Genomic DNA, 21,613 nt, shown 5'->3' with positions numbered 1-21,613 from the left:
ACATTATTATTGGTTGGACAATTCTTATATAAAATTTGTACATTTATTTATTTTATGTCTACTTCTAATAATATCCATATAATATTTTAATATATATAATTTTAATAATGTTTAATATTGGTATTAACTGGAGTTGCAAGAAAATTTTTAAGTGATAAAAATTATTAAGGTCTACGTTATAAAATTCAATAACATATTTATAATAAAAAATATTATATATAAAATTGATGAAGGTAGAAAATAGAAATAGAAAATATAAAAGAAAAATATATAATTAAGAATGGTAATGATATAAAACTAAAGAACCCTTTATGTAATTACAACTCCATACACGTGTATGGATAAAGTGGGGCTAGAACCCCTTTTTACAAGTCAATTTGAAGCAACCTTATTTTTAGGAACAAATTTGAAAAGGAATTTTGGAAGTGTTCGCTTCTCACTTCTATACACAATCATATAATATGTAGGCGTATCTTCTCTTGGTGCTTATGGGCTTCTGTGTGCTATTATCATTTGTTAAGTTCTATAAATTAATCTAGTTTGTAGCTAATGCAAGGCCTGTAAGCTTGAGTTACTACTTTTTGTTGCCCATTTCTTTGGATCCTTCTCCTTGTCTTTATCTTTGTGCGAGCATTCAAGCTGACAAAAACTACAATGACCACTATGATATACAATTTCTTTGGAAGCATCGAAACTAATGTAGAAATTTGAGTAAATTTAACTTTTGGTCCTTGTGCTAATTTGGATAATGTCCAAAAAGAAATAGTTTTTTTTTTCATTTTTTCTCCCCGTTTTACTATTTCATAACACTTTTAGTCCATGAGATAGATGCCAGAATTCTGGAAGGATTTCTTGTATGTTCATAGCGAGGTTAAAGACTCATACATATACAAGCCATAATAGAGAACAAAGATACAACAACCTTTACTACTCCAAAACCCTTTACTATAAATAACTATATATATTTCTAAGTGGCACTAAACCCATGTAAAATGACCATTAATTCTCTAAACTTCCCACAGACTAAGTATCTTTTTCCTGTATCCAGTCAATGAAGTTGCCGAAGTTCTTATCAGAGTGGCCACCTTTGCTTACAGCAACTGCAACCTTTTCTTTAAGATCAATCGCCCTAACCTTGAATTCATCATTTCCTAGTAGCTGCTCGATCTTATTCTTGATTTCTTCTCTTGAAACAATACCACTTTTATCTTTATCAAACACCAATCCAGTCTTCCAAACATCAGAAATGTACATCCGATTCGCAAACTGATCAGAAAAGTAAGGCCAACACATAAATGGTAAACCACTACTAACACCTTCCAACACAGAGTTCCAACCACAATGGCTCACAAAGCAACCAACAGAAGGATGATTCAAAACCTTCTGCTGTGGGGCCCACCCCACTATTCTCCCACGACTCTTTATTCTATCATTGTATCCGTCATTTTTCATATCTTTAACCATGTCAGACCGCACAACCCACAGGAAAGGCATATTCGTCATTTCCAGTCCATGTGCCAGCTCATCAAATTGGGTAAGGTCAAAAAGTGTGAAGCTTCCAAATGCAACATAGATGACTGAACGTGCTGGCTGTTGGTCAAGCCATGCCAGGCACGTTGAGTCCTCTTTCCAAAAGTGGCCAATCTGATTGGCCACTCTATTGCTTGCCAGTAGTGGACCTACTGGCAATATCTCAGGATATGAAGTAAATGTTCCTTTCTCCAATTCATAAGTTGAATTGCAAATTGTGAAGTCTGCCAGTGTCACAAACTCACTGGCTTTTACCATCAAATTAAAAAGTGTTTCTTGTGTCTTTAAGTCGCCAATTCCCAGCCATGTAAACTCTAAAGAGCTTATACCAGGCATGGTTGGTGATAGTTGAACCATTTTCTTCTTCAAGGGAGTCCCTGCAATTGAAATTTTACTTCATATCATTTCTTGAATTTATGTATACATATAATATATATCATGGCTTTTAAGCATAAAAAGTATTTAGTGTTATGTATCTATATGGAAACATATTAGGCTAAATGAAGCTAACCCTTGTTATCTATGATTCCATCTTCAAGCAACTTAGGGATGCAAAATAGTGAGGCCAAGGTTATAGCTGCTGCAGGCCAGAAGGCTGCTTTTCTTATTTTCATCTTCTCACCGACTTCAAACACCCAACCCATACAAATATCAGCAACAATACATGTAACTTTCTCAAAATCATCTCTTTTTTCATTAAGTTCTTTGATCATCTCTTCAAGCTTTTCAGGCATGACTCTAAAGATTGCATCTGGTAGCTTACCAAAATCGTTTCTATCCTCTCCTGTTTCCAATCCATCTGGTAGTGACACAAGACTTGCTAAATCATTCAACTTCTCATCTTCAGAGAACGCATCTGTAACCAATTTGTGAGTGAAATTCGTGTTAACAAATGTAACTTTGACACCATATTTTACTAATCGTTGCATAAGCTCCATCATGGGGATTACATGACCTTGTGCTGGATAAGGTACAAGTATTGCACGTGGCTTTCTCATCTCTATTTTTTTTTTTATCTGTACACATTACTGTCTACCGTTGTTTTTATAGGTAAGTTCTTGAACCTCAAGTTTGTAGTGCCCAACTCCTTTTATATTTTTATAGCCGGCCTACTTTGTTTGTATCATCTTGGTGCTTTTCTCTTGTGTCATATTTATCTAAGCTCCTTGTCCTTAGTGTTATATTCATATAGTAGGCCTACCATGTTTGAATTATAATTTATACATTTGTCTTATTTTCTTGTCTCTATCTCTTGTATTAATGATGCTTTTTGTGAGGTTAGTACTACATAGTACATGAGTTGCTTGCTTCATATTTCGTATTACATAGCTCAAAACCAAGAGGTTGGGTTGTTTATGTGAATTAATATCAATATAAAGAGAACTAATAATAATATAGAGAGAAAACAACTAAGATTACATTGTTGATGGAAAACGGCTAGAGTTACATTGTAGATAAACTCTTAAATACAAAGAAAGACAAATAAGACTATAAATAGCAAAGTTATCTATGGTTAACCTAACTAATGAGCTAAACATAAGGCCTAATACAAAAAGAGCCCAAATAACTTATTATGTTAACACCAAAAACACGACGCGAAATACGAATACCAACAATAATCGAAACCCTAAAAAAATGACAAAATCAATCAAATAAAACAAAATGAAATACAGAAACGGATTAGAAAATCGTACCCAAGATCGCAGCAAGATTCACAAATTTCGCATCGAAAATATCGATCAAAAGGTATTTTCGTGGTGCGATACGACATATCGCGGCGTGAAATCGACGAAAAACAAACAAATCAAATAGAAAGTGACAAACTAACAAAAACTATACTCTTAAAGCGACAAATTCGAACAAATCAAACCAAAAGAAATACAAACACAAATCAGAAAAACATACACGACTCCGATACCATGTGAACTAATAACAATATAAAGGGAACTAATAATAATATAGAGAGAAAACGGATAGAGTTACATTGTTGATGGAAAACACCTAGGGTTACATTGTAGATGGAAAAATCTCCCTATCTAATAAACAAAACCATATGTCCACGTGTCCCTTCAAAACATCAGAATTCTGCAAAAGTTAAATACCCATTATACCCCTACTTGGTTTCACATCGAATACAATTCGATATCAAATCCATATAACGCCCTGTTTTGTTTCAATTTTGTTTCCATTTTTATTGGTGATAACAGCTATAGTCATTAACTTAAATTCTGCACATACCCGATTAATAGAATGTTATTATGGAATCCGATTTCTTATATAGGGTATGATATCAATCAATCGATTACATTTAATTGAAATTATTATGTCAATTATTATGTCGATTTTATCATAATCTGCTCAATATATACTTGAAATATATGATATCAACGTTCCTTTACAGCATCGTGTTTCCAAGGTTTTGCATCATCGACAATTCAGTTTTCGGATATTCAATCACAGAGTTCAATCCTTTTCGTAAGTTTCTGCTTCTCAATGTGTATATGTATTTGTTTTCTCCAACTAAATTGTATTATGTAAGTCCCTGTTTCCCACTCATGGACAGAACATGACGAATTTGAGTTAGCGTATTGAACTTTGACTGGAATGAATACAATTAAAACAATAATTGTTGTCCCTTCCCAATGTTCTCGCATGTTACTGCTGCTATTTATGTTGTTTAACCTATGATTGTTCTGTCTGTAAATGTTTACGGTGGTTGATCGGTCATTGCTTCTATTTTTCATGTTATAAGTATGTTCAAAGGACGAAAATGCCCTCGCCAATATATATGTGCAATAAAATTCGAAAAAAAATACATATTAAGGCAGTGTACTTTTCTTTTTCATGTTATAAGTATGTTTAAAGGACGAAAATGCTCTCGCCAATATACATATGCAATAACAGAAGGAAACAAAAAAGTTTTTAAACAGTACAGTACAAAAAAATGGTATGTGGAAAGGACGAAAATGCCCTCACCAACCTTATAGAATATAACTTTATAAACCTTGTGTCGTATCATGTAGTTCCATGGGATATGTGTGTCTATTGATGGTGTAAGAGAAACAAACAAATATATATTTAAAGAGTTTTATTACCAATACTACGTGTAAGACCCGTGTATTACACGGGTTTGTTAAAAAAAATTAATATAAAAATTTGAACACCAACCAATTATTAAAGTAATACAATACTTATAAGTAACAACTTTATTGTGTAAGTATATAATTGAACCCCGATTACAAAAAAAATCATATGTAATTGAAGCTAATAATTCATTGTGTAAGTATAAAATTTTGAACACCGACCAATTATTAACGTAATACAATACTTATAATGATACATCAACCGAAATACCTTTTTCTATTTTACTGCACATATATTTAATACATGGGATCAATTTCTTTTCACCGTCCCTACCTGAACATGTCAGGTTTGATATTATTCAAAATAACCATATTGCCTTTTTTTCCATATTATAACACAAAAACTTCAAAACAACAAACCGATTCCTTTTCTCCCCTGCATGTCACCAGAAACAAACTAATCCACACTAACTTGGAATATATATTAAAATTGAAATAAAAAGGAGTATATTTTTGTTACACCAAATCGTTAATACATCAAAACCCATAAAAGGACCGAAATACCCTTTTATAATTTGATTGCACCAATCCATGAGAAGATCATGATAAGCAAATAATTCAATGATTGAAAATAATAATTAAACCCATATACTCTACTATCTTTATCCAACATGATAGTAATTGACCCGATCCACTCATACATTAAAAAATGCAACAGAAGCATATATGGAAAAAATGAAGTAGGGTGGTGTTGTACAGATGCAACAGACCAATAAGAAAGTGAGATGCTATTATTTGTAATAAAATGAAATTCCTAACATGTACAGAGAAAAAAAAAACATAAATAATCCTATAAAGGTTTGTGAATTTTTGGTGTAATTGGGACAATACACACATGATAACAGGAAATAGGAATGCAATTGAAATTGTTGAGGTAATACTTTCCATTTAACAATTAGACAGACAATTTAACTGCTTATTTACACACACATCACCTTCTTTAATGACTTGGATTTTAATTAACATTGCATTTTTTATAATAAAGGAGCATGGGAGAAACCAGTTTACCCCTTTAACAATTATACAGACAATGGACATTTTAAATAGAACCAAAAACATTGGTTAATTTTTCCTAAGATGTGGTGCTATTGACATCACATATGTAACATTGGAACGTCTTGTGGTCACCAGATCACTACCTTTCTATAACAATACAGATCCAAGTGGTGAAGTCCCCATGAAAAACGATATTTTCAATGAATAATTGATTTTGTAGTCTTCTTAACTTTTCATTTTAATATTATTCCACTGTCAAATTCACATATCATACCTTACTCCTCGCGAATCCATTATGGTTATTGCTTTAAAACATATGTTTATTAAAAAACAAATATATGTGTTTCGTATCATGTAGTTCCATGGGATATGTGTGTCTATTGATGGTGTAAGAGAAAAAAAACAAATATATATTTAAAGAGTTTTATTACCAATATATATATGTAATAAAATTCGAAAAAATTACCAATTAAGGCATTGTACTTTTCTTTTTCATGTTATAAGTATGTTCAAATGACGAAAATGCCCTCGCCAATATAAATTGCGTACATGTGATGGAGGTGCAGTTGCTTATGTTGGCAAGGAGAGGATTAAAAGAAGGGGGTGAAGATTCGAGAGGGTGATTAAAAAAAAATCCTTCTGCTGGGATTATTATTATTATTATTATTATTATTCAAATGATTTTATAAGTAATATATTTCTACATTAATTATCAATGTTAAATTATATGTATTTCTTAATCGTATATATTAAAATATAAAGTTTTATTTGATATATATATTTTTAATTACAAACTTAACTCTTATTAATAATATAAATTTGTTTTTAAATTTTTTACCCGTGGTTTCCACGGGTTGTAACCTAATGTGTAATACAAAGAAAGACAAATAAGACTATAAATAAGAAAGTTATCTAGGGTTAACCTAGTTAACGGGCTAAACATAAGGCCTAATAGAAAAAGAGTCCAAATAACTTATTATGCTAGCAATTTAATTAATGAGATCAACACGTTTAATTATATGTAAGCTTTAATCAAGTTTTTTTTCCCATCTAGTACCTAGTTAGTTCAAAACATATAACGTTCACTTCTGATTATATATATATATATATATATATATATATATATATATATATATATAGAAAAGTTCAATAGACAACCATAATTATTGGTTCTCCAAGGAAACAAATCTTTTTTTTTTTAAGTTCTAGAACTTATTCTTTATCGAAAAAAAAACTAAAAATATCTAAATTCATAACTTAACATTGTGAATGTTAAATATATTTTTTGGATTCACCGTGTGAATTTAGATTCACATTGTGAATTTGACGAAAAAAAAATAAATTTTATTTTATCGAATTTGATATCATTGGAAAAATGATAAAAAGTTATGAATTCCTGTATTTTTAGTTTTTTTTTGATAAAAAATAAGTTCTAAAAGTTGAAAAAAAGATTGGTTCATTGGTTAATTATGGTTCTCTATTGAACCTCACCATATATATATATATATATATATATATATATATATATATATATATATATATATATATATAGAGGGTTAGGTTATTTTGTTCTAACTATCTATTGTGTGCATTTAAAATTGATTCTGGACCAATCATTTTAGTTATTTTACGAAAGTAATTAATGCTTATTGAATGTTAAAGATATAATAAGCATTAATTAAACTTTCAGCATTTAATATGCATTAATTACTTTTATAAAATAACTAAAATGATTGGTCCAGAATCAATCCTACAAGCACACAACAGATAGTAAAAAACATTTGAATCTATCTCTCTCTATATATATATATATATATATATATATATATATATATATATATATATATATATATAAAAGCTTCTTTTAAGTTTGTTCCGCCAAATGTACCGAAAATCGGATTACAACTACCAACTAGAATTACCTCTCGTTAGGACGATTTCATCCCCCAAAATCATAATATCAAGGAACAAGTATTTTATCTAATCTTTGTTTCCCACAAAAAAAAGTTGTCAAATAAAATATGGGTCTAATTCTCTATATTTCTACAAAAGTGGATAATTTATTCGCAAGAAATACTTTATAGTTAGTCTAATCGATCGCTCATTTTAATATTACTATTTGATTCTCTAAATTCACATAATACTCTTGACGGTTTGAATCAACATTCTTTGTTCGTACATGGTTTCCCTATATTTATAGGTCGTTGATTGTACCAACCTCTCTTATGAGTGAAGCAATTGTCACATTAGGGCAATAAGCCAAAAACACCTTTTACTTTTATATATTTAATCTTGCCTACTTACAACGCCGAGCACCCGTGAATGGTGAATGGTGTGTACTTCTTAGATAACGAAATGCTCATATTTACATGTCTTCAAAAGACCCAACACTACACCACAAACTAATTTTCACATGCATCCTACGGTGGCTTCACGTCTCAACTCTTGGTTATATCATTATAAAGCCAAAGAGTTTGTCCTTGAAATCACATAGTATATACGCAATTTATCTTACACCTAATTCCTCCCTAAATTCAGGAAACAAATCCTAAAGAATCTTCAAAATAGTCCAAAACACCTGGTACAAATCCTTAAGTCATAATGTGATGTTCATGTTCATGTGACTAGGGTTTAGGCACAAGCTCCTTAGGGTTTAACCAATAGGGTTTAAGTATTCTATATATATTTCTAAGTAATTATCATTTGAATAATCAAACAATCTGAGCCAATATCTTTTATCAATGTACTTTAGTATTCAAGACATACATATTTGGTACTCAAGTACTTCTCTCAATTGTTTCTCGTGATCTCCCTCAAGCTTGACTATATCTATGTCTATATCTTTTTATATCTATATCACTATTTTTATTTATATTTATATTTATATCCATTTAGGTTATCCAAATAATATGGTTCTAAGATAGTTTTCATTCATGCACCATATTAATCTGAAAAACCCAAACATTTCAACTTATCTATTAATGACACTACAAGAAAAGTCTATTTTAGTGACCAGTTTTTAGTGACGACCTAAAATGTGGTCACTAATAACATCATTTAGTCACCATATATTTAGTCGTCACTAAATTTTTGGTAATACTACAAATTTAATGACCACTATCATGATGGTCGTCACTCACCCGTCACTAAAGTGTAGAATAAAGTTTAAGTAATTATGTTATAGCAAGTATTAGTGACCAAAAATAGTGGTCACTATATTGGAGACTTAGTGACGAAAAATAATGGTCACTGGATTGGAGGGTTAATGATGAAAAATAGTAGCACTAGAGACTTAGTGACCATAAATAGTGGTCACTGAATTGGCAACTCAGTGAGCAAAAATAGCGGTCACTGGATTAAAAACTTAGTGACCAAACATAGTGGTCACTAGCTATTTATATATTTAAGAGCTGAAAAATAGTAACCAGTAATTGAATATACAATTGAAAATTGCAAAAAGGTTAGGACCGTATAATAATGATCACCGAACAAATTTTATTATAAATTTAAAAACAAAATAAGAATTATAAACTCATATTATGTAAATGACCACGGTGATGGTTTATTCGATGGAAGTGCATCGTGGTAATTTCACATTAAATATACAATGTTAAATAGCATGGTGTTATTACATACATGTCTGTTAATTTCCTTTTAGTGATTTTTACCCAAATAATGTTAGGGTAATTTCGTAATTTGGTATAAAGGGGTTTGGAGTAATAACAATCCTAGTAAGGGTCTTAGTGGAAATGCTTAAAAGATGAAGGGGTGACTCAGTAGGATAAGTTGAGGGTTAGATACTAATAAAATAAAGCAAAATGTGGTTATCATCTCCATTACGTATTTACGCTATGCAGACCTCCCCTCGCTTTCCTCTATTCACAATCTGCATCGAACACCGCCACCATCGTTACCTCGCCTTCCGTCTTCCGTCGGCGCTGCTACCGCATCGAATCACCACTTTCTCCTTCGTTCACTACATTACCGTGCTCCAAAGTTTGAAGCCCTAGTTTTCCCAATTGAAGCTTCGATTAGGTAATCACTTCCCCAAAATTTGATTAAGGTGTGATTAGGGCTCGAAAAACCTCAATTGGAGCTTAATTCCTCGCATTTGATTCTGTTTTCATCATTACTAAATGTCGAAAGGTAATTTTATCCTTTCCTCAATCTCTCTTCTCCTCTTCCTCGTTGATTGCTTAGGGACGACATCCTCCTCTACCTACTTTTTCGGTTCTCGACTCCATTCTGATTCCTCTTCACAATCACACACTTACATAAGCACGTATGAACACACAATCGAAAACACATAGAAATACGTAATCACTTATGAAAGGAGTCGATTTCTTTAACTTTATTGTACGTTTCCGATTGAGGGCTGTCGTGGTGGCGTTTGTTCCCGCTGTTTAGTTTGAGGTTTTATGATCGATTTGTTGTGTGCCTCTGAGTAATGTTGGAATTTTTTTGTGATTTTTTGTTATTTATCTTCCGGATTATGGAAATTTTGAGGTGATTAATTAGTGATATGATCTTATTTGTTTAGTTTGATTATGATTTAACATTTGACATTCTTTTTGTTTTTATCAACAGACTTTCAGATCTATTGCAATATCAGTCTATAGTTGATGCAGAGTGGAATATCATTTATGATAAGTTGGATAAATGTGTGAAGACTGGTGCCAAGATTGTACTTTCTCGTCTTGCTATTGGTGATATGGCTACACAGGTTGGCTGGCGTTGACTCTTTTGACTTTTCCACAAATGAAATTCAGTTTTTAAATGTTTTTTTGTTATCGGTATTTTGCAGACAGAGATATCTTCTGTGCTGGAACCGAAGAAACAACAAGTAAACTTACTGCTGCGATTTTCTTTTTTATTGTTCCTCGTCATAATATTGTTATATTGCATTCTATCAATCCGTAGTGGCATCCAGATCCATCTAATAATTTGATCTCTGTGGGTTTATGTATTTTATTATTTGAATTCCGTTTATTGATTGTGAATAATCAAAATTTAGGTCTCCGTGTTTTAATCTTGATTTTTCTATGATCGGATCAATCAATCAGTGTTCAGTGTCGTATTCCAAAAATTAGATCAAACTGTCGATGTAAATCTAAATCATCGAATTATCATATATAAAAGTCACTCTCATGGTCTTGTTCTCTCTGGAAACAGTTTTCACTTTTTGTTTCTTTGATTGATCAGTCAATCTGCAAATCGCTTAATTTATGTTCCTCGGGCAGTTAAAAGTTAAACCCGTATTTTAGACTAAAAATGGTGTGGCGCAAAATCTATGCATAGTTGTTGTACTCTAGTATCTTTAACTGAACCTTGTCAAGTGCCCAATCTTAAACTTTTTCTTTGAAGTAATCTCTTTGCATGTTTTTATGTTTCTTAGTTGAATATGGGAGTTGCACAAAAAAGTAATGGCATGGAGGAGGCAAGACTTGAGATTGGAATGGGTAAGCTTGCATTATTATGGCAACATACCTGGCTTTTTCTTTAAGTACAATTATTATTATATGCCTTAGATGATGTCTCAACTTTCTAATGTTTCTAAAAAAATATAGATATTAAACCAATATGAGAATGTTTATACGGGTAAGCCATGTGTTTCTTTGATGATGTCTCAACTAAAATATACTCAAATTTCTACTGTCTCTCGAGTTGCTGGACCTCTGGTCATCCTTGATAAAGTGAATGTTGGTTTCTGTGTTTCTTTTTTTTATACTCATTATTATTCTCTTTATATTATAAAAATTTCAGTTGAAATTATGATTATTACACCAATATGAGAATGTTTATACGGGTAAGCCATGTGATTAAGTGATAGTTGCATTTCAGTTTCTATATTTACAGGGACCAAAGTATCAAGAAATTGTGAATATCCGCTTAGGAGATGGATCAACTAGACGTGGTCAAGTCTTGGAAGTTGATGGAGAAAAGGCTGTTGTTCAGGTAATCTGTCTTCTCTTTGAGGAGAATTGTCATTACAATATGGAAATTATTTTGTCCATTATTATATATATAAGCAAGGGTATAGTATGTTTGACTTGACATCCCATCATTTACACTTTATTGTTTTCTTGTTAAATTCCCACTTAATGCATATTTCATTGTTATCTTGAGCAGGTTTTTGAAGGAACATCTGGAATTGACAATAAGTTCACCACTGTTCAGTTCACTGGGGAGGTACATTAAATCAATTGTTGATGAAAAAATGCACATAGTCTTTGTTTTATTAATAAAGTAATTCTGAGATGTGCAGGTTTTGAAAACTCCTGTTTCCATGGATATTTAATGGCTCTGGGAAACCAATTGATAATGGTCCTCCTATTTTGCCAGAGGCCTACCTCGATATTTCTGGTAACTTTTTTTTATTGGTAAAAATTCCATTTTGACCCTGAATGGTAAAATTTTTTTTTTTTTTTTTTTCCTTTTTGTTGTTATTACAACCACCTCCTCCGGTTAGTGACACCAACCCATACAATTTATATTTAGACCAAGGGAGAAAGCTCACAGACTTCATACAAGAAGGATAAGTCTGTCAATTCTTCATATTTTTACATAACCTAAGGTATTAAAAAATGTTTATATATTTTCAGATGCAAAGAAGAGAAAACAATGTTCAATCATTTGAAAAGCATTGCCAGGTGCTTTTTGACCCATATATGTTCTCATCCTACTTCTTAATCTTACATTTTATTTGTCAATCAAGTGAGACGCAATCTTGATCAAGCCAAAAACTTACTAGAAGCTTTAATCAAGGTACCCTCACACACACACACACACACACATTTCATTTTATTTTTTATTTTTATTTTGGTAGTGATAATGACTAGATGAAGAATGTGTGCAACAGAGAGAGGAGAAAAAGAGAGATGTTTTACCTTTTGATAATCATCGTTCACAGAAGAACCTCATCCCTTTCAGCTTCCAGCTTTCACCTCTGTGTGTGTGGTTGGTTGAACACAAGTTTACCCTTGGAAGCAATTGAATTTACTTTTAATCCACATTGATCTTTATATGTTTGTTTTTTGAAATATTGGATAAAATATATGGATTTTGTTTTTTAAAAATGACATTTAATTTTCATATTATAATTGTGAAGATTTATTTTGTTATTGTTGTTGTATTGTAAAAATTTATAGGATTGATTTTTCTTTTGTCTAATTGGATATTGTTATATTTCATATTAAAAATGACATTTGATATTTCAATAATTTCTTAATTATTGACCCCCTTTTTGTGTCTAATATGATAAATCAGTGACGACCTGTTATAGTCACTAATTAGATAGACCAGTGACCACTTTCTGTGGTCACTAATCGGATAAAACAATGACGACTTTTATTGGTCACTAAGTAGATAAAATAGTGACGACTTTCGTTGATTAGTGACAACATTTAGTGACGAAGTGGGTGGTCACAGATTTAGTGACGAGTATATTTTAGTCACTGTTTAGTGACCATATTTATATTTGGTCACTAAATTGGTTTTGTGACGGACCTATAGTGACGAAAAGTGACGACCGGAATTTTGGTCACTAAATCATTTAGTGACAATTTATTCTATTGTTAGTGACCATTTTGTTTTGGTCACTAATTGGCATTTTTTTTGTAATGTGACTACATCTTAAATTTATTTATTTATTTATTTTTGTAAATAATAACACTTGAATTTTTTAAAATGAAATTTGTTATTGGTTATAATATTTTATTTGAGTTATTTATATTTATAAAAATACTTATTAAAGTTATGAAATATAATCTCTACATAACGATAAACGATATACAAATAAAAATAATGTAATTAGTTTAATTTAATTGTATAAATATCTACATTATAACAATTATACTATGTGTCATTTATTTAATTTGTATGTTAGTTATTAAAGTAATTATTAGTTTTTAGAATCCTAAAAATCACTGAAAAAAAGATTACTAACATACTATTTTGTTAAAGTCGATTATATAATTTTAAAAAATTTTAAATTCAAGAAAATTTAATAAAAAGAATGCCCTATAATTTAGAGGGTGTTTGGCTTTTCTTTTTAAATGACTTTTAGGACTTTTGACTTTTTCAACAAGTCAAAAATTTAAAAAGTTTGTTAATTTCAAAAGATCTTTTAAATTAGTTTTTGAGAAGAAGAAATAGGAGAAGATTAAGAAGTCATGAATATGTGACTTTTAACAACTTTTGCATTTTTTTCTTTTGCCCCCTCAAAAATTTATGTAAACATATTTTAAAACTATCTTTTGAAAAAAGACATGAATCAAAAAGTCCTTTTCTAAAAATGAATTTTTAGTTTAAAAAGTTATACCAAACACCCCTTAATGTAATTAAATCATACATCAAAGAATACAATTATTTTAAAACTATAGTTAGTTGATCATTTTATATATCAATTAGGGCCTCTAATCAGTTGAGTCACCCTAGACAACATTATGATCTTAACGTGCCTAACATGTTACATTAGCATTCTACACATTATACGACATACGACATGTATAACACCTAACCTTATGGTTAGTTTAAAAAGAATTATTTGACATTTTTTAAATTTTGATCATAATTATTATTTCAAATAAAAAATGATGTTTTCTTTGTAATGTATTATACTTTTTTAATATAACGTTATTTATAACTATTAACGTTATTTTGATTAATTTGCATTTCAAATTAAGTTGTACATATTTAACAATGCATTAAATCTTATTAGTTATTAAAATTATCATTTTTATCATTTCATAAGTTTAGTTGGATTTTTTATTTAAGTTTTGTATTAAGAAGTTTTTTTAATTAATAAATCAAATATATTAGATTAGTAATTCAAAAAGCTGTATAATTAAAATGATGATTTTTTTACATCGAATACCATATTTAGATTAATAAATTAAAAAAGTTAGCAATAAAAAAAATACTTATATACAATAAATTTGACAACCTTTACGATAAATACTTTAATTACTATACAACTAGAGGGGTTTCTGTGCAACGCACGGGACGGAAGGTGTTTAGACAAATGAAGTATGTTGCTTGAATTGGTATCCACAGTAAAGTACGTTGCTATTACGTGTAAATCGCCAACAATCGGATGAGCAGAAATGCAATGATAAGTCATGAGAGTAAAAGAAGTATAATGCTATATTTGAATAGATTTTCAAAAACAATGAAAACACAATCTTATATCCGGGTAGTTTTAAATGAAAGTACAATGTAATCTACAACAAATGTAGAAAGAACATCCTATTGATGCCAAAAAAAAATCATATTTTAACCAATTTATGCAACTGAGACAAATTATTTTGTTTGGAAAGCATATTCTGTTTCACAAAAGAGTAACTTATAACCTCTCTTGAGCAAAACCATCGAGTGATGAACCATTTTGAAGAGGGATAACACATGTGTGCCCATACTTTCCTTCGCTGTTAAGAAAAGTGAGAAATAACGAAATCAAATTAGCATATATAGTATTTCTTCTATTTCATGCTACCAAAAGATTATTTTCAATCATTAAAACATAAAATTTCACATAAGAAGTTATGAACTTGGTACATTCATATACTTTTTCATTGAAAATGAATACCTTACATTTGAGAGTAGAAAAACTCAAAACCTATGAAAAGAAAGCTTAAGCATCACTGATCTAACAACAAGTGGATCTCTCCAGTTTCATATATTGGAATTTGGAAACCTGAAAAAAAAATAGATATGAAGTTTCACATAGAAAAAATTATAATTGCACCTCAAACCGATATATAACGAAAGAAATAAAATGCACTTCCATTTTTTCTTAATTATATATAAAGCTTAGATACTAATATAGATCAAATTTACGTGATTCACTCACGGAGGCAAAACAAAAGGAAAGTAGAAATAAACAATGCAGTTGAATCTTCCAACCCCCGGATAAAAAAATTAAATAAAATAAAACTCGGTTTACAACTCGGATCAGATGTTTAAAGGTAAAGTAAAAAAAAAAGTCAAATATGTGAAAGAGAAGTGTGGCGCAAGGTGTTAATTTCCTTCATTCTTAAAATTGGTTGAGTTTGCCGATATTTAGAATTAGGGAATAATATCATAATAACATTTTTTTGACTATATATATATATATATATATATATATATATATATATATATATATATATTATTGGAATTAGAAGTCAAAAAGAATACAATTAGTAAAGGTTCAAAAATATATGTAACAAATGATGGCAGAAAATGTTTTATTTATAAATGAAATCTAACAAAAAATTAAAAGAAATTCATAGCAAAAACAAAGAAATTACACGACAATGCATAAAAGAAATCCTCAAAATTAGTGGTATAAGGTAAATGTGTAAAAGCCGGTGAACTTTTTCATATATTTGCCATAATATTGTGGTTATTATGTAATTATCCCATATTAGAAATTAGAAATTATAAACCATTATTTGGAGATGGATTGTTGAATACTGTTGTAATGATTAACATAAACTTTTAAACACACACATATATGAAATGTATTGATATCAAAAGAAGAACATATCCCTTATTAAATCAAGATGACTGGTTTGGTGAACACAAACCAAAAAACTAACCAAACGTTACTTTAAGTAACCCCTGATAAACTCATATTGTGTTTTATTTAACTTTGTAAGAACAAATTAATATTGATTTTGAGTGTTGCTATCAATTCCTGATTATTGCATTTCAAACCATTCAAAACACAGAGATCAAAACATTATAGAACACATTTGTAAGAAGTTTAAAACGCAAATTTGATTAAAAAGAAGAAGTTCTAATCCAGCAAATTCAAAGTTACTTTGCTACTAAAACTAAGATTAATAATCATAATCGACATCAAAAATAGAAAAACAAACCTAAGCAGTAAGAACAACAGCACCACCAGCCTCCTTAATCTTTTTGTTAGCACACTTTGAAATGAGCTTCGCTACCGAAAACCTTGAAAACCTTGAATAACCTCTAGCAGCTACAATGAAGGCCAACCTTATCTCCGTATTGCCACTTGTCGCCTCCACATTAGTATCCTATTCTTAACACTTTAGAACACTTCATGGTTGGCCAATAATATCCTATTCTTAACATTTTAGAACACACTAATTTACCCCAGTGTGGTTGCCACATTTCCCTTCATGTATATCTGTTAGAACTTTCATGGCTTCTTGATCTTAGATATAGATCTGTTATGCATTTCTTGTATAAAATTCCATGGATCTTGATATGTTTATATATATATATATATATATATATATATATATATATATATATATATATATATATATATATATATAGAGTCAAGATCAAATAAGAAGGAAATTTTTGGTAGGAAGATAAGAAGTTTTTTTTCTACATATTTTTTTCGCGAACAAACTAAATGAATAATTAGATGATTCATTTGTACGATGATTCACAAGAAAAAAATTCTTAAAAAAACATCTCGATGATTCATTTATACAATGATTTTGTTGTTATTCACTAAAATTGTCATAAAAGTGAATTTTTTCTTAATTTACTTCAAAATGAATCATAAATATGTTTTTTTGGGAATTTTTTCTTGTGAATCATCTTACAAATGAATCATCTAGTGATTCATTTATTTTGTTCGTCAAAAAAATATATAGAAAAAAAACTTCTTACCTTCCTACCAAAAATTTTCTTCTTACCGGATCTATATCATATATATATATATATATATATATATATATATATATATATATATATATATATATATATATATATATAGCCTTAATTATTGTTATTTAGAACTAAAAGGTACTTATATGTTGAAAATTTTATTTTACAGGTATATTGTTGCTAGAGCAGAAAAGAAACAAATGGAGCGGAAATTGGGCTTAGAATGAAAAAAGAGGAAAAGGTGGCTGAAGGAAGCCCACTACGCCTAGCGTAGTGGGTTTACACCCAGTGTAATGCGGAGCTGTGGACTACACCCATCGTAGATGTTGGTACGCCTAGTGTACTGGGCTTGGCTCCGTAATCAGATCACGATAACTTCTTTAGAACGCCCTACGTGCACCGACATACGCCTAACATACGTAAGTCGGTTCCAACTATTATAAAAAGTGATTTTTAGCCAACCAGAAGGAATAACTCGAATTACATTGATCCTTAGTCGACAAGTAACCTCTATTCCACCGTTTTGAGGGTCTAGAAGGCGGTTGGAAGGTCGTTAACTGACAGGAGCGATGATCTAAGAGATTGGAGAGCGGATTCATGTCAGTAATCATGTGGTTTGTTATCATGACCATGTTTAGCATTCCACTGTGATACCATTATGTGTTTACTTTCTGATTTAGGTGTTAAAACCTTTAACTTTGTGTTTATGATTGAAGAATCTTTGAATTTATGGTTTAATTGCTATTTGGATTGATTATTCTTATTTAATTTATTTTGTCAAGTTTGACTGAAGATCTATATGTGTTAAGATTGTTGTTTTGTTTCCTATTGCTAAATTAATAGAGTTTAGATGACCATCTAGCTGTGTTAATTTGAATCATAGTTGTCCAGTGACCATTGGTGATTATGGATAGAGTTTTGACCAAAACTATACCAGTACACGATTAGGTTCACTGCCTAGTGTGTGTGTGTTAGTCTGGTTGCGATAAATGCAATTTTATAAATTTAAAACTTGAGCAATTTATATGTATGTATATATATATATATATATATATATATATATATATATATATATATATATATATATATATATATATCACACACCAAGTTTTTGGAGCCATTGTCGGGGAACGGTTTTCAATTAATTTTGTTTATTTGATTATTCGTTATTTTTTTTTGTTTTTTGTTATATTATTATTTTTATTTTCGATGATACCGTGTCACTTGTCGGAAGGATGTTGCTATTGTTTTGTGCAAAATTTAATTATTTAAAAGTCCCTAATGGAATTAGATGGAAAAAGAAAATTAAAATTGGCAAAAAGAAAAAAGTTCTATTTAAATTACACTCAGCGTAAGTAGCAGTACGCCTTGCGTACAAGGAAAAGGAGTGTGAGCAAAACTTTCTCGGAACAACTAGTACGCCCAGCGTACCTGTGGAATATGCAGCGCGTACTTGTGGCAAACCGTGTACGCTTAGCGTAATGAGGCTATACGCCCCGCGTACCTTGTTGACCAAATTATGGCTAGAAGAAATCAAAGAAGAAACCAACCCGAGGAAATTACCGATCACCGATTTTTGCGATTCCCACAAAGCTTGAAAGATGAAACTCGAGGCAGATATTTGAACAAGCTTAGTATACTGCTCACCAAATAAATTGGCATCACACCTTTATTCGACTGGGGATTGGCATCCCAAACTGGACTTGATGAAATTATCCGGAGTTTTTTGCATTACACCCACTTGGGCGCGAGTGGTGTTTTGATGTTTTTATGTCGCAGTTGTGAGAGATTCTTCCGGATACAGGAACCTGTTTATCGAGAATTTTTTCTGGAGTTCTATTCTACAGTTTCCTATGATCCTAGGAAAACCCCTGATGACAGGACCGCCTTTTCCTTTCGGCTTGGTGGGGTGAGTAGGGAGTGTAGTGCGATTGAGCTTGCCGATAGAGTGGGAGTTTATACTGCGGATGAGACGAGTGTCCACTTTCCAACATTTCTTGTTGGTTGTGTTACGGGACGGCCTGTTGACTATAATGAAAATACATTTTGGGCTGAGATTACTAGGGGAGTGTACATACCATCCACTGCTAGAGGGAAGATGATTCGGTCCACCACTTACAGATTATTACATTGCTTGATTTCAATTTCTCTCACGCATCATAAGAATAGTGAGAGAGTGCCTTCTACATATTTGTTTTTCATGTGGACTCTTGTTACACCAGGGAGGCACTTGAACCTCCCAATTGCTTTAGCTGCTTACATGGGGAGGAGGGCCAGGGGGCTTCGTGAGGACATCCCAATTTGTGGTGGGCACTTCATCACATGTTTAGCTAGATCTTAATAGTTGTTGACGTGAGACATCACGAGATCTATGGTTTTTATGACGTGAGGCTGATTGTAACAACGTAAATTTTCAAAACAATTTTTCATTTTTAAATCATATTTTCAATCATCAAAAACAATATCAAACAAACTGTATCTAATGTCATCATAACAACAATTCCCAGAATCTCAAAACATAATCTCTATGAGTGTGTACGAATCATGCCGGCGCCTTCCCGCGATCCTCGCTAGTACCTGAAACACATAACACAGCAACTGTAAGCATAAATGCTTAGTGAGTTCCCCAATATACCACATACAACACATACGCCTTTCCAGGCCATAACTCTGTAGGATCTTCCGATCCAAGTGTCTCAGGGGACTTCCGTCCCGAATCCCGGTAGACCTTCCGGTCCTACCCGCATCGACCTTCCGGTTCGTAACCTACTGACCTTCCGGTCCATGTCATCTTGCCCTTCCGGTCCTTATCATACATAACATACATAACACATACATATCACATAACAACATATATCACATACATCTCATAGCATGCAAGACCTTCTGGTCACACATAGGTACCACTCTAGGTACAGTATAGTGAGAAGACTCACCTCGGCTATCTCGGATAATCTCGCACACGTATACACTGATCTAGCCTCCGCCTAAACACATAAACAATTATCTCAAATCAATAACGGCTCTCCAGGATAGACTAGTCTCTTCCATGTCCTCTAAGAAGGCTAAAAGACCATTTTACCCTTCAAATGGTCCACAAGTCCGATTGTTGACCAAACCCTAAAAGTCAACAAAAGTCAACGGTCAAACTTTGACCAGACTCGTCGAGTGCACTCGTGTGACTCGGCGAGTCCATGTATGTCCTCTTCGCCCCTGGTCCTTACTCGATTCGCTGAGTTAACCCTACACTCAACGGGTTATCATAGGTCGCGAATCGCGGGGCAACCCGACTCGACTCGTCGAGTCCCTTATGGACTCGGCGAGTTCCTCCATGAAAACACTCAAACGATCTTTTGAGGTCAGATCTGCTTCACCAACCAGTAGATCTAACCTTCTAACACTCGAAAGTCACGTAAAGGTTCAAAATTTACGTTCATGCAATGCTTATAAGACCAAAAACGGAGAAATAACCTTTAAAATGGGGTTCTACTCTCAAGGCTCACATGAAACCTCATAAAGCTAGAAGCCTAGGACCTTTTGGACCTCTCAAGGTCCAGATCTATAAGGGACCTCATATGCTTCACAATCTAACTCAAATTGTGCAAAGGAAACCCTAGATTCAAGGAATCTATCAAATACACGAAATGGGAAGGAACTTGTACCTCAAAACATGAATCTCAGTGTGAACAACACAGATCCAAGCTCCACAATCGATCTAGCTTGGATTTTCCCACTCCTTCTTGCAAGATCACACCAAAGGATGAATAATTAGCCTCCAAATTGCTCTCTAAGCTCTCTTTGCTCTCTAGGGTTTTCACAGGGGAGTAGTGGCCGCAAATGACGGCCATAAGGGCCTTTAAATAGGGCTCAGGCCCTGAGATTTAGGGTTTCACTTTACAGCGCGGACTCGCCGAGTCCACTCATCGACTCGTCGAGTTCAATCATTAATCCAGACAAGAACTCGCGATCCTACTCGGCGAGTCTGAGCGTCTACTCGCCGAGTCCCTCCATAAAACTCAAGATAAATAATTAAAATAAGATACCTGGGAATCCGGATGTTACAATTCTCCCCCACTAGAATCAGACTTCGCCCACGAAGTCTCATTCTACAAACAACTCTAGGTGTAGCTTCCGCATCTCCGCCTCCGGCTCCCAAGTCAGCTCGGACCCTTTTCGATGTTGCCACTGAACCAGAACCAGCGGCACTTCCTTGTTTCTCAAAACCTTGATCTTCTGATCCACCACCGCGACTGGCCTCTCAACATAATTCAGGCTCGCATCCACTTGAATATCCTCCAATGGTACCA

The 21,613-nt window shown here is 32.1% G+C and overlaps 2 protein-coding genes across 2 annotated transcripts; one reads left to right on the top strand and one right to left on the bottom strand.

The window, feature by feature from the left end:
• Positions 1-837: 837 nt before the first annotated feature.
• Positions 838-2,591, bottom strand: LOC145109302 (UDP-glycosyltransferase 83A1-like). The gene is made up of 2 exons (XM_079046446.1): positions 2,042-2,591; positions 838-1,907 (listed from the first exon to the last, which is right to left on the bottom strand). Exons 1-2 carry the CDS (start codon positions 2,526-2,528, stop codon positions 1,024-1,026), a joined length of 1,371 nt encoding a protein of 456 aa, XP_078902572.1. The 5' UTR covers positions 2,529-2,591; the 3' UTR covers positions 838-1,023.
• Positions 2,592-9,214: 6,623 nt separating this feature from the next.
• On the top strand, positions 9,215-12,790 carry LOC145106946 (uncharacterized). The gene is made up of 9 exons (XM_079043859.1): positions 9,215-9,229; positions 9,484-9,704; positions 10,257-10,392; positions 10,474-10,512; positions 11,065-11,128; positions 11,526-11,624; positions 11,799-11,858; positions 11,935-12,434; positions 12,529-12,790. Exons 1-6 carry the CDS (start codon positions 9,215-9,217, stop codon positions 11,576-11,578), a joined length of 528 nt encoding a protein of 175 aa, XP_078899985.1. The 3' UTR covers positions 11,579-11,624; positions 11,799-11,858; positions 11,935-12,434; positions 12,529-12,790.
• The last annotated feature ends 8,823 nt before the right edge of the window (positions 12,791-21,613 follow it).

Source organism: Lactuca virosa, chromosome 4, assembly GCF_052849685.1.
Source record: "Lactuca virosa cultivar CGN04683 chromosome 4, Lactuca_virosa_CGN04683_v6, whole genome shotgun sequence".
NCBI lineage: Eukaryota > Viridiplantae > Streptophyta > Magnoliopsida > Asterales > Asteraceae > Lactuca > Lactuca virosa.
Note: the sequence above shows the minus strand (reverse complement) of the source record. Positions and strands in the feature narration are given on the sequence as shown.